The following is a 20,460-nucleotide window of genomic DNA, read 5'->3' on the forward strand; positions in this document are numbered from 1 at the left end:
GCATCCTTTCACAAGAAAAAGGTGCAATCTCTTTCGTGCTATTGCCTGAGAGTGCCTACATGGTGCGTATATTATCCCTTTCAGTGACAGGGACATTGCCATTTTAAAGATGGAAAACAAAGATGAAATTGTAATTATTTTTTTTTTTTGCAGCCAACTGATATTGTGCACTTGAATAAAGACTTAATGCACTTTCAGATCCTGAAACGGTTGCCAACAGGTGGAGACAGCATGAACATCAGGCTTACTTTCAAATTAATCAAACCCGCAATAATTCTCTGATGGATGGATTCCAATTCTGTTTTACTAAACAAGGAGACACAGGAGAAGGCAAAGCAGGGCCCAGGCCTGTGAAAAGCATAGCACTCACAAACGGATACTGATCACCTCCACTCCCACTGATGTCCATTCACGTGGAGATTATGGAGGATCTTTGAGGCTTGTGCTGATAAATAGATTTGCAGAGCACTGAAGACACTACTGAGTCACCTCAGGTATTCATTAACACTTGCGTATTATATATTTGCCTGGTCTGACAAGCCCTTCTGTGATGTTAACACGGTTGTCACAGGGCACCCTTACATACTTAAAGCTTATTAAATATAAGTATTCCGTTATTTCCAGGCAGATCCCTTTAACTAAATATGGCAGTTAACTTGTTAGGAATGTCTAATGGCAGAGTATCTGTTAATTTTAAATTTCCCTCCTCCTTGCTTTCAGTTTCACATTCTCTCAACATATCCCCAACAACTGTCCAAGTGGCTGAAAGTTCTGTTCCAGATTGGTACATTCCATGGGGAATATTACAGAAACCTCTCCTGGATTTCTCAAAGCAAAAGGAAGCTGACAGACTTACAGGGTCACAAGGGAGGATGCAAAACTTAATCTACTGGAACCAAATCTGCAAAACATTACCATAACTACTCCCAAACTAGAATGGGCGTAAGGTATGGAGCTACTGTGTATCTGACAGGCCTTAGATACGTATGTATTTCCAAATTAGGCAGCTCCCTGATTGGCAAGAAACTCTGTGTGGCTATTCTAAATTACATGAACTCCTCTAGCTCACCTAGCAAGTACAATTGACTGGTTGACATAAATCTCTAAGCCATCTGAAAATAACTAACCAGCTGTCCACGCTTCTCACAGCTACGATTGTTTCTCTGCATGTACTGGTAACAGACAGCAAATAAAACACAGTTAAGAAGAGATTGCATCTGGGTTTTAAAGGGTTTGGGTGGTCAACTCTTCCTCAGATGGAAGGGGAACGGTGTTCACTGGAAGTTGAGAGGCACCTTTGCTTCTTACTATGATACAAACTTGCCTGATAACCCAGAAAGCAGAGGCCAGTCTATGTGGAGAAATGTAAAATAAAAGCATCTATTCTAATAGGTTTTTATAAAGAACTTGTTTTATGAAATATATAAAGTATATCTCTTATATTCACAATTATAAATAAAAACACCATATTGTAAGGACCTTGACTATTCACAGTGCTACAGGAGAGCATAAGATCGCCCAAGATTACCACAGTAACATTCTTAGTAATAAACCTCTGGGCTATATCAGACACTTCTACCTCTTTCATAGATGACATTTTCTCATAAAACCACTTTCAATCACATTTAGTCAAGGTGCTCAACTTCTGGCCCATTCCTAGCAAGAGCTAAACATGAGCTTAACTGTAACCGCTTGTGCAACCATCCCAAACTGGGACATGAAGCATTCTCCAAATTACCTTAATGTAAAGTAGACATTAGAAATAATGTCTAACCTAATTTTTGAAATACCTACCAGTGAGTTTTATGACAACAAAATCACTGCCTTAGTAGAGTGAGAAGTTAAGTGTCAGTCTCATTTGCAAGTAAGAGATTTTAGGAGTTGCTGTATTGGTCTAGGTGAGACACAAGTTAAACTTGCCTCCCTGCTATCATTACTACCAGTCTACTGCTTTACATGTGCACAGTAGCTCCTGTACGAGATGTACAAGATAATCAATACAAGATACTCTATACTAAAAAATTCAGTGCTTGCTTTGTTATTTTTCATAAGTCTAATAGCTGAAAGATGGTTATATAAATTAGTTAACAGGAATTACGCCCTTAATTATTGGAGAAAGAAGTGATAGGTCATGCATATTTAGAAACCAGATAATACCAGCTCTGTTACCAAAAATTTCCTTGAACTACCAACCACTAGAAATTATAAATTCAGAAATAAATAGTTATACAGTCATATTTTTCTCTTAAAAATAAGCTACGGACTCTCATAACTTGCATCTCTAAGTTCTGGTTAGTAGACTAGGACGAAAAAAAAAAAAAAAAGAAAAAAAAAAGACTCTGGGACTTAGATGGATAAAGAGAATGTCTCTAGAGAAAAAGAAAAAAAAAACAACATAGAAAAAAGAAATTTTCCTGTGTGGTTTCTTAAGCAAGGGTTAGTAGGCCAGGGAAGTGAAAAGGACAGATGAGTTCCCTGAAGAATCAATAGGCACTAGAGGATCCTGACTGCCTTAGAAACAGCTCACTACTTTCCCATACAGTTATGCTGTTTGGTAGCTTTCTCTAACTCGCCCATGGACACCATTGGGCAGTATTCTGTGAGCAGTACAATCCTCCATCCTCAAACACCAAGCAACATGCAAAACTGCTAAAAGCAACTAGAAAACATACAAGCTCAAAACTGAGCACAAGGTGACCAAGATCCTCATCATCTCAGGGAACATTCCCGCCACCTATAAAGGCAGCAAGGAAGGACTGGAACAAACAGCAATGAGGCAGCAAACAAGAAAATTTCAAAGATCATGACAGTGAGTACCAGGGAGAAACGGGAGTCAGTGCAGAACTGAAACAGGGATTAAGATCTATGGATCAGTCAAAGAAGTTTCATGGTCTCTGAGAGGAAAAATGTTTCCCCGCTGATGATGCCACAGGAGTCACAAGCTACTTCCATGGCTATTATTTTTCCCCTCAACATGAATTCACCTCTCCAGGACCCAGGTTCATTCACGTGACTTTCATCTAATGGCTATTTTAGCCATTTCTCCAGCAAAGCAAATTATGGTACTATTGGCTTTTGAAGTACTTCATCCCCACCTGTGTCACCTTTGCTGCTCTAGGTTACACTTAATCATGACGTTTCCCTGTGCTGGCATTCAACATTTAAACAGAAGTTTTGGAAGAGAAAGGCTTTCAACTTATTTTATCATGTGAGACACATGCTCCAGCAAATGCCTATTTTGTGGAGGCTCACAGGCAGCTCTGCATTTGATAGTTATCTTCAGACATAAAAACCAGAAGTAGCTCAGACTATGTTTTTCTTGCTAGTGTCTTTTCTTGCAACTCCCTCTTCTATAAGCAACATTCACAAAGAAATAATGAACTGACGCTGGTTCATCGCTGTCACCCAGCTAGGTTCTTTCCGGGTGATAAATGACACGCTATGCAGAGAACCCGTCTTGCAAAGCTGATGCTTCAGGCCATGTGGTTTACCTGTGCCCACTGTGCAGAGCTTCTACAGAGCTGTTCTGACAGTCTCCAAGCGTAGAGAAGAGCCGGGTGGTAGTTCCAGAGAGGTATAATTCCTAAAACCATAAAGAACTTCCACAGCCACCTTCTCTAACCCTCGTTGTACACATACTACCACAATTTTCGCAGAGAATGGAGTAATTTTTCCAGGATGTAACTTTTAGAAAGCTACCCAAGCCCATTCAAATAACAGTAAGTTATGGGCAACCATTTAGAAAATTGCATCTTACAACAAGCCTGAATTTGTCTCACTTCCACTGACAACTACTGATCCTTGTTATGACTTTGTATGAAGGCAATCTTCATCTCACACTAAGTACCATTCCTGCGTGTATCTAGACACAGTGCTAAAGCCATGTCTAGCCTGCTGGTAAGGATAGATACACACACAGCACGGGCCAAAGATCTTATAGCTTAGGGATGGCGCTATGCAAAGATAGAAAGCTGTTGGCATCCTATCACAGGGAAAAGAAATTCAGCATTGCAAACCTGAGTTCAATTTCTTTAAATAATACTTGTAATCAAATGCATGCATCGATTCCTGGAGAAGTGCAACATCTGAGTCAGGAGGAAGTCAGGTCTGTGCTCTGAGGGGGATCCAGTGTTTCAAGCTGGTAGAAGATGATTAAAATGTAATATATCATCAGAAAGGAAAAGGAAATCAAACTGTTTCTGAACCTGAAATTCTCAGACGTTAAATATTTAGTAAAATAAAATATTTCTTCAAACTCAGAACTGTAAGATCTTTTCAGCAGAGCAAAAAAATTTCCAAAACAGTCTTTTGTTAAAAATCTATTTCACTACTAGAGAAAAACCGCTTTGATGGAAAAATTCCCTGTCAGTTTTTCCAGCATCCAGCAGAGGAAACTTAATCTTCTTCTGCAAAAGCATGAAAGAGCACGATCTGGCCCTTTACATAGAGGGGACCATAACTTAGTCTTTTAAGAATTAATGAAAAAAACTCAGGAGTGTTCAGCACAAAGCCATTCTATGCATAGCAAATGTGCTGTGCCTGATTGGCAGTCTTCTCTTCGGAAACGGCACTGCCACACTTTCCGATTGCTGGTGTCCCCCTCCTTCAAGGCGATCCTGAGCAGCAGACAGCAGATGCTCTTTAAATCAGCTGCAGAGGAAAAGCAACCAAAAGAGCATAATCCTGCCCTCCTTCCCCTTACGGTCAACTTTGTATATCAAGCAATAGCCTTTGGCCATTTTTGTCAACCTGGTAAGGGATGGGAAGAAAGGGAAAAAACTAGAAGAGATGAAAAATAGGTGCAGAGCACACAAAAAGAGAAGTGAGGAAGATGAAAAAAAATGGGTGAGAAGTCCAATGGAAAGATTATTCGAAGTGTGGAAAATAAAGAAACTACTTCCCCCTGCCCCCCCCGCCAAAAAAAAAAAAAAAGGAGAGAAAAAACAAGTAGAAAATGAAGAGGATAGATGTTTGAAGGAAAAATAAGGCAAGAGAAAGACATCAAAGGCAGTATTATAAAAGATATAATGGATTTTACTGAGAGAGCACCTCGTTTTCCAGCATGAAAAGTCTTGATATAGTATTTAGTAAAGCTATGGATTTTAGGGACAACCAGATGGTACTTCAAACACATGGACATACAAAGAGCGATAAGAGACAAGGCACAGAGATTACACAATCTTGCAAAAGCTGCCTCACTCAAGGAACACGACACTGGCAGGTAAAACGAGGAGACAGTGTGTGGATAATAAAAGCTTAAAAAGGCACAAGAGGGAAAAGCGTATTCTGTACAAGAAGCAATCATGAATGAGACTGCAGCATCAGACTGTTCTGTTTTAAAGATTTTTTTTTTTTTCAGAGTACAAACACAGACATGCCCCAGTAATAATGGACAAAGATTTAAGATGCTCTAGTACAGAGACTTCTGAAAGTGCAAAGGAAAAGCAGAAATATATTTCTGTCTTCTAATAAGAAATGCTGAAATGGAAAAGGAAGAAGAATACTAACATTTTAGCTAGCATCACAGGGTGTAAAACCAGAGAGATCTTTATCAGATACTGATATAGAAATCTTGCATAATTGGGAAATCCAAGAAATCTTTTGTAGTGAAACTTGTTAGACACCCAGAGCTTTGATCATGAGGAACTAGAATTGCTCTGCTAGTATGACAGTAACAACTAAGTGCAAAAGCTTCTCAAGCGCCCCACGAATCAATTTAAGCAAAACCATAAAACCGTTCAGCTTAATGTACAGGGTCTGAACCCAGCTAATCCACAACACGTATTCAACTAATGTTGACACATTTTACAGTCATCTTAAGATTAGACATGTGTGTTAACTAAAGATGAATCTACCTACTAGGTTCTTGAGTCCATTCTTAGTCCTGCTGTGTAATGTCAGACACATTCAACACAAGATAACAGTGACTGTGCTAGAAATGAATTTTTTGACAAGGACTGCAAGATCAAGCAGTAAATACAAAAGGACACTTTAATGATGTGTGATTTATAAAGCTGGAAGCTCGAGATTAATATGATGCATAAATCTCTTTAAAAAACATGTATTATCTGGTGAGAGATTCTTATAATGACTTGCAAAAAAAGGGATGTCTTGTAAGAAGAGATTTGAACAATGAGAAACAAACCAAAGAGCATATAAAAAGGGAGGAAGCCCAAGGTACGCAACAAATTATGAGGAAGAATAATATCCTACATAACTAAGCAGAGGTTCAGGGACAAACGATGATGGTTCATGGATAAAAATGTCAGTAATAGGTGGCTGTCACAGTAGACGAGCGTACAGAGAGAACTGCTTTGTTATGGAGCACCTCAGTGACAGGGGTCCTCTCTTATGATAAAGGCTTCAACACACTATGGAATATAAATTCATTTTAAAAAGCTGTATGTCATTAAGTGTGTAGCACAAAGGAGTACTTGCCAACTCTCCCTGTTCCATGTATCCCTGGAGGAACTACATTCCTATGCAGATGTAATGCTTCTATCCGTGTTTCAGGAGTAGACAAGATATCCTCAAACCAGCACTCTATGAAGTTACATGGCTGTAATTTACATTTCTCTGGTTTGGGAACTAAAAAGAGAAAACATTTTTTTCCTCCAATTTTGTCTCAAACTGAAAATAAGGTTAAAATAAACCGGCTATCTTTCCAATTTACAGCAGGAACTACTACATACACAAACACAGTTAAACACACCAAAGTTGAGATCAAAACTCTGACAGACCCTTAGGTTTAGCAGTGTAATTGGATACCACTATGACTATATTGTCAGAAGCAAATGAACAGGCACTTCACTTCATTGACATTTATGAAGTCACTCTTGAGAGGGAAAAGAAATGAACAATTATTTGAAAAAGCTATTATATCTTTAAGTAGCAAAGAATCAAAGATGCTTGCTTTTCACATTTCAATGGAGAATAGCAATAAAACAAAGAGGTTAATCTTTTCATCATCTCCTTCAGTTCTCCTCAGTTCAGTTTTCTAAGGTTTATCTCAAATAATTTATTGAACAGGAGCCAAAAAGCAAATAATTTCCTTGTTAAGCCTCTCTTGTAAAAGACAGCTGCAGAGTTTTGTTTCATAAGCAGACCAATCTTTACAACCTTTCTCCAGCTACTAGAACTGGTGAAAGAAGAGGTGTTTCCCACCCACTCATTTTTGAACTATAAAACGTTGTTTCCACCAGGGTGGTAAGCTCCTAAATCAGTAATTTTCAACGTATCCTGGCCGGAGAATTACTTCTAAGGGGCCCACAAAATGCACTGAAAAACAGTAAGCCTATTATTGATGAGCTGCAATTCACAGAAAATTCGTTAGCAAACTTGAAGTTTTATGGAGCTTGGCATCCACCAATACGGGCAGTGGGTCAGACAGTAGATAGAAAGCTGGTAGATTTAATACAGTACATTTTAAAAGCTGATATTTCACCTAAGCGATTTGGGTTTTCTCCTCCAGGTAACAGAAATTGTAGTCCTTAATAGAATTACCTTCTGAGATACTGCATCTAAATGCACTCACGAACAAGCAGGACACCCTCAGGGGTCCCTGAACCCCACTCATCCACATCTGGGACCTGCTCAAACTGTGCAGTGGCTGACCTGCGCCCTATCCATCTAGATTTCTTTTTCAGAGAAACCAAAACAATATGGAGTGAAATGAGAGAGCTGGGCACAAATGAAGTCCTGGGTCACATCCCACTACAAAATCAAGACACAGCAGAGTAAACCTCTTTGGACATAACCAGTTACAAACCATTCTGCTTCCTCTTTCTTCTTGCAACTGCCATATACTCCCCTTAACTGTGTGGTACAATGGATATAGTCAGTTTTAAACCTTATCCTTCAGCAGTTATGTCTTTGACAAGATGACTTTGTGGAAGTTATAAGAATGAAATGCAAGATATAGTATTACTATTTAATATCATCTTACATTTTATATCTCTTGCCTCAGTACCATTCTGCTGCTTATATAAACTGTATTTGATTCTGAAGCATTCCAAGATTCTTTCCTTTGCAAGATGCTAAGCAAAAAGCAGTGTGACAGTAGTAGATGGTAACACTGCAGGAAGCAGTCCTGCATTAGTAAGGTGATGGATTACATGGACTACTCAGTCTTTTCCATATCTGATTTCTACAAGTCAAAGATTGTATTGTTTGCTCCCTTCAGTACCAAGGAAGTCATCAAGTGATTAGTGCTCAAATGCAACTGAAAGGGCAGAAGTGGGCCTTGTTTTGAAACGAATGCTGTTTCTGGGCAGGTTAGCTATGCAGAAGTTATTGGGAAGTGCAGAAGATCTAACTCTTCATCAGCCTGGCCCATGGTGTAAGGAGGCTGAGGCCGCTTGAAACTCAGTCATCTCACAAGACAATGCACTATGAGCCCCATCAAACAAGTGTGACAAAATAATAGATTCTTTTAGTCCTTCACTCACACAAGAAAAGTAGAAAGTGTCCTCTTCTCTTACTACAAAAAGAGACTCTTAAAGACCCAACACTGAACTAACTGTAGGTTTCTCTCCCCTTTTGCTGAAAATGTACTGTGACGTACCATGAAGGGGGGCAGCACAGAAACATATCTGCATGAACTGGTGAGCTACAATGGAGTTAACACACTACTCACAGAGTGCCACAGTATTCTACTAACCCAAGCTAACATATACCATTTTAAAGCCAAAATACCAGCGGGACTAGAACAAACCATCAGTTTATCAAAAGCAAGCCATTCTCCTAAGGACAGTATACCAAAAGGAGGTACTCCAGATCAACAGGCAGCAGCTAGAACAAATGATGATACTGATCTGTTTCTAAGGAAGATTTTCTTCTTGCTGTGTCACTTCTTACTGCAGAGATCTGAAGGCAGCACATGTATTGCAAACAAATGCTGCAGATAACCAAAGGGCATGAAGAAATCTAACTGCTTTTGCAATCAGTAAGCTTGCAGAATCAATGCAATCTTCAACGAATCAATACTTTGCCACTTTGTAGGGAAAGCCGTACCTTACGACTTGATCCAAAGCTCCCTGGACTCACTATATTTCCACTGACTGCAACGGGCGCTGAAGGAGGTATACAAGCCAGTCGCGAGGCTGAAAGAAGATGCCAGATTCAAAAAGCCTCTCATGTAGTGACAAAACTCAGTGCCCCAGCGCTGAAGTGGCTGTCACAAGCAGTACCGGAGACTAAAATTATTTTGTTGCTCTAGTCCTTGTAGGTCAAATTCATCCCATCTAATCCAGTTAAAGCGGAACCAGTTACCTAACATCACAAAGTCCCCTCACCACTTGGCATACATAACTGAACGCATCCACAGCAAAGAAGTCCAGCGCTGAACCACAGCAGAACTGGGAGGCAGGCAGTGGGACACTACTGCTGGCTCTAGCCAATGTTATAAATCCTTGATTTTGACAAATACAGAGAATCAGATTTTCAAAAACTACTGAAAGTTAAGCCTACATGATGGATCCAGGAGCTCCTCTGAGTTCCTAAGGATGGCAGCACACTGCAGCCATGCCTCAGTTTCGTGACGGATAAGACTCAGAGATGCACTAATCTCCATCTCCCTCCCCCACTGAGCTGGTTTCTATTAGGAATGAATCCTGGGTGCCTGAAACAGAAAATAATTACGGCAGGCCCTGGAAGCCTGAGATCACCAGCCTTCAATTAATTCACACTTATCCATATGTAAATTCAGTGTGAATGCAGTCAGCACATTTTCCTCATTACAATTCAACAAAAGTTTAGGAAAACAATCGTTTTAGTAAAGGAGCAAATGGAGCTACAGTACTGAATTAAGTCTGTAAAGAGAAATCTTCAACTTCAGTGTTTAATTTGCACATCAGTACAAATCTACAAGGGAGCCCAAAGCCAAAACTACTACCAACACATCTTAAAATATGTAAAAGGTAACACTAGTCATTGATTTCAGAACAAAAATCTGAGTACAAGGGAAGAAACTGTTACTGAACTGAACATGCACAGATCAAGGCTGGCAACCTTCACAGGATGCGTGGAGGGACACAGCTGGTTTTGCAGAGGGAGAGCCATGCCCTCCTCATGCAATCTAGCGCACACATGGTGCACTTGAGCGCCAGAGAGAGGGCAGAAGTCAGAGTTGTCTTAGACCACAGATGAGAATCGTGTCTCAAAGACAGAGCTGACAGTTGCTGCCAGTGTGTACGAGCCATTACAAAATAAAGAGGCATCTGCCTCTCATTGAAAATGGGCTGTCATATGCACAGCACATGACTTAAAATTTGTGGCGGCATGCACTGGAAAAGCAGAATTCAGAGAATGCGAAACTGCCTGACTCACATGTGCTTCTGGTACAAAATACTCAGGATGCAGTGTACTTCACATAATAACCATATCCATTCAGTGAGATATTATGATGCACCCCAGAATTCAAACTGAACGTTACAAGCTGCATTGAATACTAAAGATTTTATTTTTACCCACATATTAATCACGTACAGTTGCAGTTAAGATCCCTTCCAAGCCCCACGCACCTGATGGGTGCCCAAGTTAGAAGTGCTCAGCCTAGGTTCTCTCAAATAAGAGCTGGAGAGAGGGAAGTTCTCACCTTGAATCATCTTCTGGAAGGCTCCCTTACTTCACCTATCAAGAGCTCAGAGGAAGTGTTAGGATGCATACTACAACAGGTAGCAAGAATACTTCCAATGAATACTAAGTTATTAAATGCACACACAGTGGCTGGAGCCTTTTCAAACCTAAGTTACAGCTAATTTGTTCTGAAGAAGAAAAAATGCCAATCAGAAACCCTAGCCAACACCACGGATTATTCTTCTGGATGAAAAAGAACATCCTCTATATTATTAGAGTACTTTTCTACTAGAAAAGTTGATTTAGGAGAAATAAAAAGCATCTGAAACAGAAATTCTAGATGCTTTTGTTCCTTTTCTGGTTAAAATCTACTTAGTCCAAAAGCAAACGAAGTTGGACTGACAGCTCCTATACCATACCTCAAGCCAATAAAAACAAAGATGGCGGTTGGCAAGGGCTGTAGCAGATGATGCAAAAGCTGTGTCCTAGCACAAGAACCACGGAGCTCTGCATTCCCCATGAACACAGATGTCACAGCTCTACCTCACATTTCTGGATGCGCAAGCAGTGACCTAAGTACAAGCTCCCTGAAAGCAAAGGCTTCCAATACGGTGACTGAACTAGTTCAAATCGCACACTTCGTCTGCTCTGTCTGGTGCACTATAAATAAATCCTGTGAAGTTGTATTTGAAGGCTTCCACAACAAGCTTTGATATAATATGACCCTGGTTTTGATTTGATGGTGGTAGGGATGTCTACCAACCCTCCTTCAGATTCAGGAACGGTATCTTGCTACACATGCCTATAGATTTTAAAATCAGTAGGCACCGTGTTAGCAAAAGGTCATTGGCAAGCATTCTAGCAGAAAACAGGAAATATAATTACACATACAGCTGTGATGTAAGATCTTTGGCAGGAGAAATAGAGCTCTGAGAAGAAAGCGGCAAGGGCAAAGCACTATGAAATAGCATAGTAACGTGGTCAAGAGGGGGAATGAAGCATAGGGGTAGAGATGAAGAAATGGGAGTAGGGTTGAGAGGAGTAGAAAAAGAAGCACGAAGTGATAAAATAACAGTAAAAGAAAGAAGGCAAACAGAAGAGAAGAATGTACATAAGGAAAAACATTTCTCTTCAGAGTAATAGTTCTTTATTAAGGGCAGGAGCCACATTGTTATGCAACAGGATAGACTGTTTTCTGTATAGCAAGAGTTTATTTAAGCTTATATGAAACCTCAAAAAAAAGCTGTGGGAGGAAAAAAGAAAAAAAAAAAAAGGAGAGTAATATCATATTTCTTTCGACTTTTAAATTGCTTTTTAGGTCATATTTCACCCTTCTCTCCCACTCCCCCATGTATTTTCCAGGATGGAATTTTCTTCTTCCCACTCCAGGATTTGGCGTGGGCAGAGCACCACAGATGCTGCTGAATTCAGAAACCAAGAACCTGATTCATTCTTCCCTTGAATCTTGAGCTATCATTTAGGCTGGGACCAAGCAAACGTCAAAGGCTGCAATTTTACACAGCCTGTACATTCCCTTTGTCCCAGCGCAACGGCAGCACAAGAGGAAGAGCAAAGGTAAATCTAGTTCTGAATCTCCGCTAGTTTGTAAAATATTTGTCTAAGAATAATTATTTTTCCTCCTGTTCCAGCAGCTTTATGCTCTAAAACTCCTCTGAGTTCTAACCGTATGCAGAGGATGTGTCTTCCCTAAGGTAAGACCAACAACCATTTTTCAACTTCACAGAACAAAAAAAATCCTTAAAACAAAGACAATCTCATACAATCAACCAGCGAAGCCCTTCAGTCTCACTGACCATGTTCAACAAGTCCAGATTATTTTCTGCAAGTTTCCTTTCACTTCAGCCTCCGATACCACACAATCACACTGCTGGGTATCAACTCAGCACTCAAAAAGGATTCTCAGATGAACTGTAAGGAGTCATATGACATAAAAGAAGCTGCCCCCAAGATAAGTGTTGGTATTTTTGAAAGCTGAGGCCACTTTCAGTAAGAAAGAGTCCCTGCTTACTTCATTTTAGACTTTAAAACAAACAAAAGCTCTAACATTTTAAAAGGTTAGACACATTTTTTACTCCCACTGTTTCTTAATAAAACACCATTTGTGTGGGAAACCAGCTCAGTGCATACTTTAAAAAAGGCAAACCATTAATTGATCCAACATGTCGGCAGTTTTAGAGAAACTCACTAGACAAGAACAAGGGATGCATCTTAAGTTTTGAAACAGCCTGAGCTTTACTTCAAGGGTGCATAAGTATGCCAAGCTCCTACTACTTTATACTGCTTAGTGTATAATCTGTGATACTTAAAGTACCAAGAAGTATAATCTGAACAGCTACTAAACCATGTGCAGGTTATAAAGCATATTTTTAAGAAGCTCAAGAGGTTATGAGTTGCTTGTTTCACAAAACCAATCGAAACAACTAAAAAAACCTCATCTTCCACCAGTCCTACCAAAGAAACATGAGTTTGCCCAAATAAACAGTTAATCTCTTAAAGAGCCTGCACACAAGAGCTTCCAAAAACACTACTTTTGCATCAGCGGTATTATGGCATTATAGTTAGGCAACAAATTGTTTTTCAGCACATCCATGCTAGCTAGTTTACTGTGGAAATTTAAAATGTCATTAGAGTAACATCCTGTTTTGCAGCCTGTGTTTCAGTTTACTCCTAACTCTGCTAAAATTCAACTGGCATAAAACAGCTGGGCACGATTAGTTACTGGATGCAAACCGAACTGAGATTTCACAATAGGTGGCATTTTAGTCTCCATGGCACAGGCTGCTAGTGTAAGACACCAGTGACCTCTGGCAGAAAACACCGTCCCTAAATATAAATCTGGTGATCTGTTTTTAAAACAACATTATTTCAGATCAAGAGTTGTTACAAACCCAGCCTTTTTTGCGGACATAACCCAAGGTTTGGGTTGTTTCCGATGACTGGATTTCTGCTCAGTTCTAGTTGACGAGCACATGCTGGGACCCAAGCACCCGCGTGCAGAAGCTGTGAGCACATCAGCTCCATCAGAGCTTTCACCTGGGAGAGCAGAACCCGCTGCCAAGCCCAGTCCTGGACACAGTATCTCACGTTCTCACCAAATCAGATACTCGGCATTCCTACTCAGTCTCACAGCTTTCACGCTATCATAGGCAAGATAGTGGACGCCGTGTTCCCTACTTTATTGCACCTCCTGATAAGCCTGCACCATAAACACTCCACTTCTCCTCAGAAGGTCTCAATCACACCCGCTCCCACACGGCACCTGCTGGAGGATCCTCAGGACACCACAAAACACAGCTGCCCCGCAGTGGGCTCAGGGTTTCATCCATTCCTCCGACTGGACTGAAACTTTACCTCTCCCAAACTTTTCACCCCTGGAGCACCAGTGTCCACGGCAAAGGATGGATGTGTAGCAATGGAGGTGCTCCACGGTCCCCCGGGATGGGCACCCACCGCCCGGCGAGGCCCACAGCCCATCCTGCTCCCTTCCAGGAGGTGTGAGGACACCTTCCCTCCCCAGCAGCTCCCACCCCGTGGATGCGGGACGGCTGAGCGAGGCCCGTCTGCCCACCCAGCGCAGACCTGGAGGCTCACCTGCGTGGGGCATGGTGATGGTCTCGTTGGCGTTGCTGGAGCCCACGTTGTAGATGACCACGGCGGAGGCGTTCTGGGCGGCGGCGTGGCGGATCTTGTCCTTGTAGGTGCAGTTGCCCCGCGGGATGAGGGCCACCCAGCTCTTCCCGGGCGCCGGGGCATTGAAGCGGGTGCCGGGGTCGCAGGCGTAACGGTCGGTGGGCGAAGCGGAGAGGGCCACCTGCCCGCGGGCGTCCTGCTTGGGCGACTGCTCGCCGTAACGGCCGCACTCGCTCTTCTCGCTGCGGAGCTCGGCGCTGCCGGCCGCCGGGTCGGCGTAAGTGATGTTGACGAAGGCCGTGTACCACTCCTCCTTCTCGGCCACGGTGAAGTCCAGGCACAGCAGATGCACGAAACAAAAGGACAGCAGCCATGTTGAGAGAGCCAGGCTGCGGCACGCTTGGATCACAGACATTGCCATCTTCATCTGCCGGCCCCCCCCCCCTCCCGCCCCGGCCGGCCCTCCCGCCCCCGCCCGCCTGTCTGTCTGTCTGGGCTGTGTGCGCGCGCCTGTGGCGTGCCCGGAGCGGCCGGCGCCGTGCGGGGAGGCGCTGCTCCCGCCGTGCGGGGAGGGAGGGAGGGGGGCCGTCCCTCCCCTCTGCAGCCAGCTGCCTAATTCATGGCGGGGCCTTTTGATTTCCTCCGGCCGATCCCGTCTACCGCCTTCCCCTCTCCCTCGCTTCTTCCTGCCCCTCTCTCCCCTCCCTGCACAGCTGCCCGAGGCGGGGAGATTTCCCCGCACACACCGCTGGAGAGGCCGCGATCCCCGGGCTGCGGGGCGGTGCGGGGGGCGGGAGGGGGGGGGTGGAGGCGCCGCCGCTGTGTGCGGGAGGAGCGGGCGGCGCGACGGCGCCACCTGCCGGTGGAGAGGCAGCAGCGCGGCGGGGGAGCCGCCGGGGCCCGCGCTTCCAGCCCCGCGGCGCGGCCGTCTGTGTCCCGGGGAGAAGTTACAAAAAATTGAAAATGCGAGTTTTATAATGTAATGATGTCACACAGCTTAGAAGGATAATCGCTTGTATATCAGGTTTTAAAATACAAACCGCATAAATGTCTCACTCTGCTTTTCTGAAGGATGCTGACAGGCACATTTACCAAAATCAGGTGCGCAATGGGCAGGAACACAGGGAATCTTGAAAGTGAAACTTCAAAGAACCATAGAATGGTTTGGGTTGGAAGGGACCTTAAAAATCATCCAGTTCCAACTCCCATGCCCTGGGCAGGGACACCTTCCACTGGACCCAATCGCTCAAAGCCCCATCCAACCTGGCCTGGAACACTTCCAGGGATGGGGCATCTACAGCCTCTCTGGGAGCCTGTTCCAGTGCCTCACCACCATCACAGTGAAGAATTTCTTTCTTACATCCAATCTAAACCTACCCTCTTCCAGTTTAAAACCATTCCCTCTTGTCCTATCACTACAACGACAAAGCCAACTTTCTGGAAACATTCAAACTCCACAGACAGGGATAGAAGAGTTTGATTTTGGCTCAGTGAAAGGCCAGATTTGGGGATTTTTAATGTATAAATCACCCCAAAAGAATTTTAGCCAAGACTCAAATGCCTTTCAAAAGGGCCAAAACACAATTGACTCTATGTTTTTCTATCCTAGTGAAAGTGAGTAACAAAAATTATGCTTCTCCTTAACCATGTTCAGTAACCGAAAGATGTCTCACAAAATTCATAGATATTGCCTATTTTAGCCCCACCCATCGTTATTAAAATCTGCTGCTAGAAATACCATTCCCTTTCATTTAGATGAGACACCTGAGTAACCCACTAGTGTCAGTGTTTGCCTGCTTCCAGATTATGTTCATAGCTGCCACTGATCTAAGCAAACAGACGACAGACTTAACCGTATTTTACACACTCACACACACTGCTTTCAAAAAGTTATTTCCCCAAAGTTGAAAAAAGGGAATTTGGGAGAAAAATGTATAGGCAAATAGGGCAATAAAATAGAGATGTTTCCAGGGAAATATGGTGGGTTGCCAAAAAAAACTACCATCAAGTAAGAGAACAACTTTCCTTGAAAGCCCATTCCTGGAGAAGCGAAGTCAGCAACGAAGAAGAAAAACTTGCCACGCAGTAACTTAAATTGAGAGATGAAAGTAGCTGTCAATCAACGTTAATTAGAAAGTATTGAGATTTCATAAGGGGAACATCCATGCCTGGAAGGGCTATGGCAACAAAGCATTTGTATATTTGGAAGAGTAAGATGTATTATTAGAAGATAAGGCAGAAAAGGTATAAATGATCAATAAATATTTCAGAACGGGACGACGTTTTTGCCAGATTATGGATTCATAAAAGAGAGATTAAGAAGCACCTCCTAAGAATTTACAAAAACCAGCAGACCCGGAAAAATGGCACACATGAATCCCAAAAGAGTGGGCGGGAGGGTGGAGAGAATAATCAGCTCTCTGACACTACTTCAAGTAAATCTTGGCATAACAGGAAAATCTTGAAAGATTGAGTGCTCAATTTCCTGATAAGATCCTGAAAAACTAATTATGGTGACCACGTAGTTACAGGCTGGTTAGCCTAACGTTAATGAACCCTAAGAAAAACAAGAGAGAAAAAAATCCAAGGTAGGGACAAAGTTCGTTTTTATGAGAAGTGGCCTGCCAAGCAAACACGATTCATGTTTTTGCAAGGAAATTATCAGTGTGGTTGGTAAAGCCACACAACCATGGCCATAAGAGGTTTTTGAAAGGTGTGTTATTCAGTGATACATGACATCCTCATTGCAGGTGTAACCTATGAAGGACCAGATAAAATGAGCTTAGCCAAAACAGAACATGTTTTAATAGAGCTCAGTGCAAAAATATGACTGCAGGTGACCAAAACTGGAGCGGAACTGGGGAGCATGTGGTTTATTCTGCACACAGGGAAGGATGTGGGGTGCACAGTAGGAAGGAATTGTGCTATACTCCTAGTGAAAAGGGGCTAAAGAGGATGCAGCTATCCACAGATGTTTGAGAGGAGTAGGAAGTAGGAGAGGAGTAGGGAAGCAATTTTCTCTATGCATGAAGCATCAGAGAGGCAGATACTAGAAGCTGTCCCATTTTGATATCTGCATTTTAAAAAAGGATATTGAAATACGAGAGAAAGCTAGGAAAGGAACCCTAAAAATTATTTGAAGTAACCTCTCTGGGGAGAGATTTCAGGGGCCAAATCTATTCAGCTTTTCAAGAAAAGAAGCGATATGGTTATCGTACAAGGCCCTATCACTACACGGCCTTGCCAAAAGTCCCTCTCCAGCTTTCTTATAAGCCCCCTTCAGGTACCGGAAGGCTGTAGCCTAAAGGTTTCTTGATGCTGATGGACAGCATGGAAAATTGACTGAAATATGATGTCTCTGCAGGTGCTCAGGAAAAGGAGTTCATTTTCCTTCCCTCGCTATGAGACTGAATGGATTCTTGTTTACAGCTGGAGAAGAACAGAAGAAATGTTAACACCAGGAGACCACACAAAGGATAAAGCAATACCATCGCCTCATCCATTTGCTACCAATACTCTGCTTTGAGTTAAAAAAAAAAACCCAGCAGGTTTGTTCATTTAGAGAGTTAATTGAGCAATACATCTTCTCTTGACTGAGCTGACATTGTTAATACTCCATCCATCTTCCTATTCATATGCTAATAGCTAAATTGCCTGTCATTTTATTACAGAATCCTGCCTTAGATTGGAATACTGCTCCTTTCTTCTGTAACATTGTTTGAATTACTATAGTTGCTAATATTGTTCTGGTTTCATTTACTTAGGTCAATTTAATATCCTTGATAATACTCTGATGCTGTAAAGGAATCTTCAGAGTAAAGTTCCAGAAAAAAAAAAAAAAAACAACCAGTGTTCCAGCCAAGATAAACTCCTCACAGGAGCTATAGGAAAGATTCAACAGAATTTATAGGGAAGGTGACGTTTTCATTTTAAAATTATGAAAAGAGTTGAAAGGAACTTTATCTTGTTTGATCCTTATGAAGTTTTCATAGTGAGATGGGGCTCCCTGTGTCCCATAGGCAAAAATTGACATGTCTTACAATGTTTGTTTAGCATCTACTTTTGTTACAGAGATTTTTTTTCTGTAAACTACAAGAACCCAGCAGATTGCTGCTGATGAACATCTTTCTGCCTGTTCCTTCTTGTATTATAGCTTCTTAAAAACAAAGAACATTTGAAAGAAACATCTCCTTTCTGCAACATCTTTCTCTTCTGTAATAGCTCACTCAGCTCATTTAAAGTTTCAGCATTTTCCACATATCTCATTATTTGCATGTAGAGGCTTACTAATCCTCAGTCAAAATACTGGCTTTTCCTTTGCAACATAAGAATATCAAAAAGTTAGTTTTCTGCTGTTAGTAGGTTATTTTCCTCACTATAAAGGGAGTTATTTAAACGTCTTACTCAGAGAAAAAGTGAACTGACAAAATCCAGTCGGAGCTCTGCAGGGCAGCCAAGGTGTCGGCGCTGGACCAGCGTTTCCTGCCATCCCGACCGGGCAGTTTCTCCTGCAGTACACCAGTAACTCGATTACAAGTGCTCACCTTACTGCTCCTTTTTCTACCTGTCTCCTTCTAAGGCAGAGCACGTGTAACCAAATATATCCATGGTTTGCCAGGACCTAATAAGCTACGGTTATTAAGCTTACCGTCTTCCATAGCCTACAGCGTGTGGAGAAGGGAGGGAACTACTGTGATGAGCATCAGACCCAGGTACCTTCATCTTCTTTCTCGAACAGTCAGCCAGTCTGACTGGAGACAGCCTTTAGCTAAAGTGTGGGATAGGGCTCAAATCTGTATCTCTGCATCTGTGCTAGCTGCTCCAGTGCTGACAGACACACACAGAGTGAAGCGTCGTCCTGCTGAAGCAGAATTTCTTAACACACAAGAATTCAAGCTCCAAAATCGTGCCAGTTCCCAGTGTTTTAATCGTCTTCCAGGGGAAATATTGTGAAGAACCTAAAAGAAGTTGTAACTTATAACAGAAATTCTTTCCAAAAAACAGCCAAATTGGAAATGTATTAGCCAAGACTGTGTGAAGAGTGGAAATTGCTGCAGAAGCTGCATAGAAATGTGTGATTAGAGATCATCTGTGCCTCATGCTGGAAGTTCATGTGATCTGGAATGAAGAGAGTCATGCCAAGTACTAGTTAGGGGGCTCATAACTTCTGTGGTATAATGATAAATCTTGGAAGTACAGGTTGCCAGCTACAAGCTGTTCTCTAATGCCTAAAAGAAATACAGAGTTCAGTCTCTGTGCAGAAAAACACACTGTCTAATGTGGACAGCATACATTAAATATTAATGCAGTTTTCAAATTAGTTGCAGAATCCTGCTTCACACTATTTTGGTTGAAACATATCAGTGAATATGCTGCAGAACAGGTAGTATTCACACGGACAAAGCTGCTTGCTCAACAGACATCCTGCGTCTTGCTCCTTAAGCAATCGCCAGCGGAAGAGGGTGCAGAGCTACAAAATACATTGTTCAACTCGCCAAGGCTACACCACAAGTTCCGAGTGGCACAGTCACACTGAAAGATTTTCTAGTGGGAGGCTCAGCTTTTGAAAGGACACTCCTAAAATTCTTCCACTGTTACTGAAATGAAGTTATTAATTGCCAGCACGGTAGGTGTGTGAGAGGGAACAAGCTACACAGAATCATAGAACCGTTCGGGTTGGAAGGGACCGTCAAAGGTCATCTAGTCCAACCCCCCTGCAAGAAAGCAGGGACATCTTTGACTAGATCAGGTTGCTCAGAGCCTCATCCAACCTGGCCTTGAATGTTTCCAGGGATGGGGCGTCCACCACCTCTCTGGGAAACCTGTGCCAGTGTTCTACAACTCGCGGTGTAAAAAATTATTTCATAATATCTAAATCTACCTCCCTCTATCTACCTACACGCGCACATCCTCGCTGTGATTCAGAGACTGTGCTTACACGTGACGTTTCCTTTGCAGTGCTGCACTTCCATGAAGCTACCACACTCAGATCAAAAGTTGAGTGTACCCAAGTGACACTGAGATGCTAATGTTTGTCCAGACTTCCACCAACAAGCCTCTGAATGTAATAATGAAAAACAGATATATCCAGAGTAATGGTGGGAATGTTTATATGGCCCAGGTCAGACCTATGCAGAGATTCCTGGTCTTGCTTGACAGACAGGAAGCATGTGCCGGAATTAACTGGGTGTTTTCCTACACTAATACTCCTTGCTGCTGAACCTCAGTACAGCA

The 20,460-nt window shown here is 42.3% G+C and overlaps 1 protein-coding gene across 1 annotated transcript in view; it reads right to left on the reverse strand.

Annotated features, from left to right (window-relative positions):
- RNF150 (ring finger protein 150) overlaps window positions 1-14,653 on the reverse strand; it is a 115,865-nt gene extending 101,212 nt beyond the window's left edge. Inside the window, exon 1 of the mRNA XM_086746735.1 lies at window positions 14,188-14,653. Coding sequence (XP_086602861.1) covers window positions 14,188-14,653 — 466 coding nt within the window. The remainder of the gene's footprint in view (window positions 1-14,187) is intronic.
- Between the last annotated feature and the right edge of the window lie 5,807 nt (window positions 14,654-20,460).

The sequence above is a fragment of the Chlamydotis macqueenii genome, chromosome 4, assembly GCF_036417535.1.
Source record: "Chlamydotis macqueenii isolate bChlMac1 chromosome 4, bChlMac1.mat, whole genome shotgun sequence".
Classification (NCBI taxonomy): domain Eukaryota; kingdom Metazoa; phylum Chordata; class Aves; order Otidiformes; family Otididae; genus Chlamydotis; species Chlamydotis macqueenii.